A 5,926-nucleotide genomic window follows, 5' to 3' on the forward strand; every position below is an offset into this window, starting at 1 on the left:
GATTAGCACTTCCGTTTAAAATCCAAAACTAATTTTTATTTATTTTTATCTGCGACAAAGCCGCCTAATTTAAAAGTTTAGATTTTCCTAAATATACTAAATACATGCATAACTACTGGCTACCTAGCCCCGTACCGCATTCTTGTTTGGGTGTGGTCACACCAAGCACATCTCGTGTGACCCACACCCCTTTTACAAGGGTACGTGTAACCCCGTTACACATAGGAGAATACTCATTCTCCTTCCCCACGAGTGATTACGATTCGATAGTCAATTCTAACAATATGATGTTCCTGGATGGATTAAGAATTGCCTGCACCTCGCACGGAGAAAACTTCGACCCAATTATTCCGCGTTTTTTACGCAAAGCGGATAAATTTGCGCGTCACCTAGGCGCCTGAAATTAGACCAAGCTCTATTAAAACTATTAAAAATCGATTTATCTGAGAACGTATAGAATATAAATGTCCTTACGCAAAAGCCAGTGGCAGATCCGTGTGCTGTCTACTCATCTTCTCTCGCGCATTTTTGCTTTTGTGTCATATTTCCACCAGCATCTTATCGTCTCAATCTGAAACTAAGCTGGCTCTTCATTTAATGTGTAAAAGACGTCAAAATGACAGTGTTTGTAGTCAATTGAATTTGAAAAGATCACTAAAATGGATCGTCATCATCGTCGCCAACGTTTTCATTCGCGATCACCACCGCGCCGATCGATCAGAGCCCGTCATAATCAAAAAGAAACGAGGTCGCGATCTCCAATTCGATCAAGATCTAGTTCTTTGCTGCGACGCCAGCGTAATGAAAACTCACCGCCGTCTCATGACCAACGCAAATGCGACAAAAAGACACGCGACTTCTCCCACTTGGTTCAGTACGTATATTATTAGTGCGCCGTGTTCGTAGTCTCATCTTTTGTTGTGACTCATGTAGATGGGGCAAAGTAGACGACGAAGTGAAGGAAGAAGAGCCTATACAGATTGAGAAGCCCAATTTTGGACTCACTGGTGCGCTTGCCAAGGACCAAACGACAGGCAATATGCAGAATGGGGTAATTTTGAAATTTTCTGAGCCACCCGAGGCCCGCCAGCCGACCAAACGCTATCGATTGTATGTGTTCAAAAATGACAAGAACATAGGTGCGTAGTGTCACAATGCCACAAAGATTGAAAGCAACTTACTCTTTTGTGAGTGCAGCAACGCTTCATGTGCATCGCAAGAGTGTTTTTCTGATCGGACGTGATAAAGCGGTGGCTGACATATTGACAGAGCACCCGTCGTGCTCTAAACAGCACGCTGTGTTGCAGTATCGAATGTACCAGAAGGAGACAGCTACCATTGAGCAAGAAGTACGGCCGTATATTATGGATCTAAACAGCACCAATTCAACCTTTTTGAATGGAGTCCAAATTGAAAGCTCACGGTATATCGAACTCAAGGAAAAAGATGTGTTGAAATTTGGTGAAAGTACACGTGAGTATGTGCTCATATGTGCTGTATAGAGAATGACGAGATGATTAGTGATCAGGAAGGGGTAACATTTTAAAGTGCGCGTATATTGAGTTGAATCACAACAACTTTTATCTGTCCGAATGAATGAACTACGACTTAAAGTGCTGTTCAAGTTTTGATAACAGATGGATCCGTTGCGTACTGCATATTCTTGGCCGCAGGTACTAGTCGAGGACGCTTAAATAAGGAGTTGCTCGATCTGCTCGCGCATACTCTGGATCTGAGGACCTAACTGCGAAGCGTCATTAGACGTGATCGAGGCAGCAATCACAGGACGCGATACGCCACAGGCACGGCCCAGCGCGACCTTTGATGGCACAAACACGTATGGTACATTTTTGTCCTCACACAAAAGCGGAAGGTGTAACAGAATCTCTAGGGGCTCAGTGTCTGCAGCCATAACGATAAATTCGGATATACCGCGGTTAAGCGTTTTGGTAGCTTCATTAGCGCCCTTCTTGATCTGCTTGTAGTTTGTCGCCTGTTGCACAAGGTCCAGAATGGACACGGTCAACTTGGCGTCCGCAAGTGGGTAAGCCTTGGGGTTCACTGCGGCATCAGACATGTTTCCAGTCGAAGATTGTACTTGCTCACGACCAACGGATCACTGCACTGTTTCAATACTGAAGATTCGCCAGAAGCTGACAGATTTTCAAACGAACTGACACCACCCATATTCAATTAAGTCATCACTCTAGATTGTGTGTTGTAACTTAATTTTTAAACAAGAACAATATTTTTAGGGGTATTTAATTTGACGCGTTTGATAAAAAAGCTCCTGTTTTGCTCTTATCATTAGTACTTACAGTTTATAAACTCTGCAGTTTCCATTGCTCAGGCTTCAGGACAAATTTGTTTTCCGTAAGCTATACATGGACCAGCGCGCTGTATTGCAGCTCGCGGTGCTAGCGTCATTGGCCACGATAAGTGCATTTGTGGCCATTAGCCTATATCGTAAGCGAAACCACCATCAGCATCTTAAGGATGTAAAGCGGTCACATGTGACTGATACCGCTTCAAAATCAAAGGTAGCACAACAGCAAACGCAGCAGAAATTCCCGGTCACACAGAATGTTGATGCCAAGCCGATCACTAACACAAACATTGGTGAGTATGAGGCCTCGTTGGCTACCAAGAAGTATAAAGCCGGTGAATACGACGATGCTGTACAATTATACTCGGTCGCTATCTCTTTGTGCGAACAGCAACAGCCGCTAGATGTTCGAAATCTCAAGGTCATGTATTCGAACCGTGCCGCAGCCTACGAAAAGCTAGTGAACTTTGAAAACGTGGTGAAGGATTGCACGAGTGCCCTGCAGCTTGATAAGCGCCACCCCAAGTCCTACCTGCGTCGCGCTAAGGCTAGGGCTAGTACCGGTGATCTGCGTGGCGCTCTGGTAGACTACGTCTGCCTGCTGGTAATCGCTGAGGAGAAGCAAGAGCAGGTGGACGAGAATTTAGCTCAGGAGATTAGTCGTATCCACAGCGAAATTACGGCTAGAGAAATTGAGGACGCCCAGCAAAACATACAGAAACCCATGCGCTATCTGCCCGATCAGTTCTTCATCACATCGTACTTTTCGTCGTTTCATCCAAGTGATGATGAGAACGACATTCTTGCCGAAAAATCATCTAAAGAATACACGGCTGAGCTAGAGTCAATCGCGGATGAAGGTGATTATCGTCGTCAGCGTGGCTTACTACTGACCAAGCGGGGATTGTCCTTGAAGAAGGAGAAAGAATATGATATGGCTGCTAAGGACTTTGACGCTGCATGCAAGCTCGTGCAGTTCGATGATGAGGCGTTCTACACTGCTCAAATTGAAAATGGTACCTATCACCATCTGCGAGGCGAGTTTGAATTTGCTCGTGAGTCATTTGAAAAAGCGCTTGCTTCAAAGCCACACTCTATTTTTGCCAAGATCCGTATGGGAGGTCTTTGCTTTGACCAAAAGGATCTAAAAAAGGCACTGGAGTGGTTTGACAAGGCCCTTAAAGAAAAGTCTGAGTGCTCAACTGCGTTTTTTCACCGTGGCCAGCTCCACTCGATTGATTTGCAACCCGACGGAAGTAGTAATGGGTCGTCCATGACAGCTGCGCTGAAGGACCTAGAAAAGTGCATCAGTATCGCACCTGACTTCGCTATGGCATACATTCAGCTAGGCGTGACACATGCGCGCAACGGCAACTTTCAAGGTGCTGTGGAATACCTTACGACGGCAGCACGCATCACACCCGAAATTCCAGAAATTTATAACTACCTTGGCGAAACATACATGCAGATGCTGCAAATTCCTGGCAGCAGTGTGGACATGAAGACTGTTGAGCAAATGTTCGAAAAAGCGATTGAGCTGGATCCGTCCTACCCGATGGCCTACATTAATCAGGGTAACTTGGTAGTGCAAAAAGGCTCAGAGTATGGCCATCAGGCTCTTGCTTTGTTTGAGAAGGCCGTAGAGATGTGCCCGCGTTCTAAATTTGCGTATTGCCATTTGGCTCAGGTGTACATGGCAATGCAAGAGTACTCACGTGCCATTGAGCAGATCGACAAGGCCGTACTTTTTGCTTTTAGTAAGGACGAGTTAAATGAGCTCTTTGCCATTCGTGTGACTGCTGAAACGCACCAACAGGCTGCTAAGCTCCTCCAGTAACAATGTAGTGATTAAAAACAATTTAATCTTTTTTGTACCTGTCGTGAGCAAGTTAATAATTATCATATTGTCAAAGTGGCAACAGAACCATAATTAGCTCCGTTCCAAAGCCAAGCATAAAAGCTCGTCCTTTCGAAAAAACATGCAATGATGTGCATAACGAATGTATTATCGCTACGAAAACACAGCAATACTGTTCTGATAGTATAGTTTACGCGTCAGTTTTGTGCTCCACCTGACTGTATAGAAAAGATGAACATTGCTAGCAGTGATCAAATTTCTTCAATTTTGACGAGCCTGAAAAATTCCATGACTAGCTATGATACGGAACACCCATACTTTTATGGTATCAAAAATCTATATCTTGGCATTGTTTTTGCTGCTCAAATTTTCTATTCCGAGTGTATCGTAATATAAGTGGGCGGGCGTTACATTACAAAAATCTCCCAATCCCATGATCTGATCATGCATGTCAATTCCGAATTGGCATGACAATTTCGAATTTTTACTTGTGACATAGGCCATTGCTGCAACAACGTTACCGTGCACTTTGCACACAGGAAGCTTTGACCCTACGGGTCCGCGTAACAAATGCAAAGAGGCTGAGTTGTCCTGCTCCTACCAGGAGCAAAACCGAGATCCCAATTGTTAAAAGATGTCAATTGATGCAACGAGGTTGCAGAGCATTTTGCACAGAAACGCTTTAATTCTCAGGGGCCGCGTTAACAAACGTTGCGTTTGGTTGCACCTAATTTTATGTGCCAAAAGCATGAGGGTTAGGCACGTAAGATGATAGTTACACCCTACACAATTATATGGACCACACAAAAGCACACATTTATTTTTATTGAAACCTTGCTAAAAAGTGAACCAATGTCTGAATTCCCACTTCTCTCTCCGCCGTGCTTTTCTGAGCGCACTTGCACCAGAATTAATTTTTTATGCATCAATTTAAATGGGTAAAAGCATCGCTAAAACTCGGTCTTTGCGACTGCCCGTTTAATATTAATATAAGGTACCGCCTTGTTTCGATGAGAGTACCTGTGACTCTCGTGTTAATGTTCAACAACCTCCGTCCTCATTCGGCGGTACGTGGTCTAACGATTCTCCCCGGAGGATGCTGCCTGTGCAATCAGCCTTCCCGCTCTCGAACTCGTGCACTATTTCATCGTCAGAGTCGTTCGGCAGGAAAAATGGTTAAGCGCTCGATTAGCGTGCGAGAGACTGGGATCGATACTCTGCATCTCCAGGTGTATGACTATTGTAACGGGGTTACACGTACCCTGGTAACAAGGCTGTGTGTCACACGAGATGGGCCATTTGTAAGCGGATGGTCAGCAGTAACTATGTCCAATTTAATGCAAAGCACATTAAATAATGGCTACCGGAACTAGTGCAAGTCTCACTCTGATACAATAGCTATCGTTAAGTCGCGTTGGCATAATATTTGTGAAAAACAGCTCTGCCGTTTTATCACCTGTCACCGTATCACAAACAGCAGCGCGAGAGCCATCTTGACTGCTTTCCGCGAGAGACGATGGTGCAAAACAGCTCTGTCATTGCTACCACTCGCGGCGACAGAGGCAGCAGAATAACGCATGCCTCTGCCCGGTATTAAACCGGGGACCTTCTCAGAAGCTCTACGACAAGGTGCTATACTTGCAGCGGGGCTGCCGCAGCTTTGCGCTTTGAGGAAACGCAACTGAGGTCACCGACCTTTCGTTCTATACTTAGAACAAGTACGAGTTTAGCGGATCGCAATC

At 45.0% G+C, this 5,926-nt stretch overlaps 3 protein-coding genes across 3 annotated transcripts; 2 read left to right on the plus strand and 1 right to left on the minus strand.

Moving 5' to 3' along the window:
- Positions 1-659: 659 nt before the first annotated feature.
- On the plus strand, positions 660-1,502 carry PHALS_14084 (Transcriptional regulator SNIP1, contains FHA domain; the record flags this gene model as incomplete). Its single annotated transcript, XM_024729823.1, has 3 exons — positions 660-874; positions 934-1,139; positions 1,198-1,502. The coding sequence occupies 3 exons, from the start codon at positions 660-662 to the stop codon at positions 1,500-1,502; spliced, it is 726 nt and encodes a 241-aa protein (XP_024580162.1).
- Positions 1,503-1,690: 188 nt separating this feature from the next.
- Positions 1,691-2,077, minus strand: PHALS_14085 (ribonucleoprotein-associated protein; the record flags this gene model as incomplete). Its single annotated transcript, XM_024729824.1, has 1 exon — positions 1,691-2,077. The coding sequence occupies one exon, from the start codon at positions 2,075-2,077 to the stop codon at positions 1,691-1,693; it is 387 nt and encodes a 128-aa protein (XP_024580163.1).
- A 307-nt stretch (positions 2,078-2,384) lies between these two features.
- On the plus strand, positions 2,385-4,163 carry PHALS_14086 (Translocase of outer mitochondrial membrane complex, subunit TOM70/TOM72; the record flags this gene model as incomplete). The annotated part of the gene is made up of 1 exon (XM_024729826.1): positions 2,385-4,163. One exon carries the CDS (start codon positions 2,385-2,387, stop codon positions 4,161-4,163), a length of 1,779 nt encoding a protein of 592 aa, XP_024580164.1.
- Positions 4,164-5,926: the final 1,763 nt, after the last annotated feature.

The sequence above is a fragment of the Plasmopara halstedii genome (genome assembly GCF_900000015.1).
Source record: "Plasmopara halstedii genome assembly, contig: Scaffold_816, whole genome shotgun sequence".
NCBI classification, from domain to species: Eukaryota; Oomycota; class Peronosporomycetes; order Peronosporales; family Peronosporaceae; genus Plasmopara; species Plasmopara halstedii.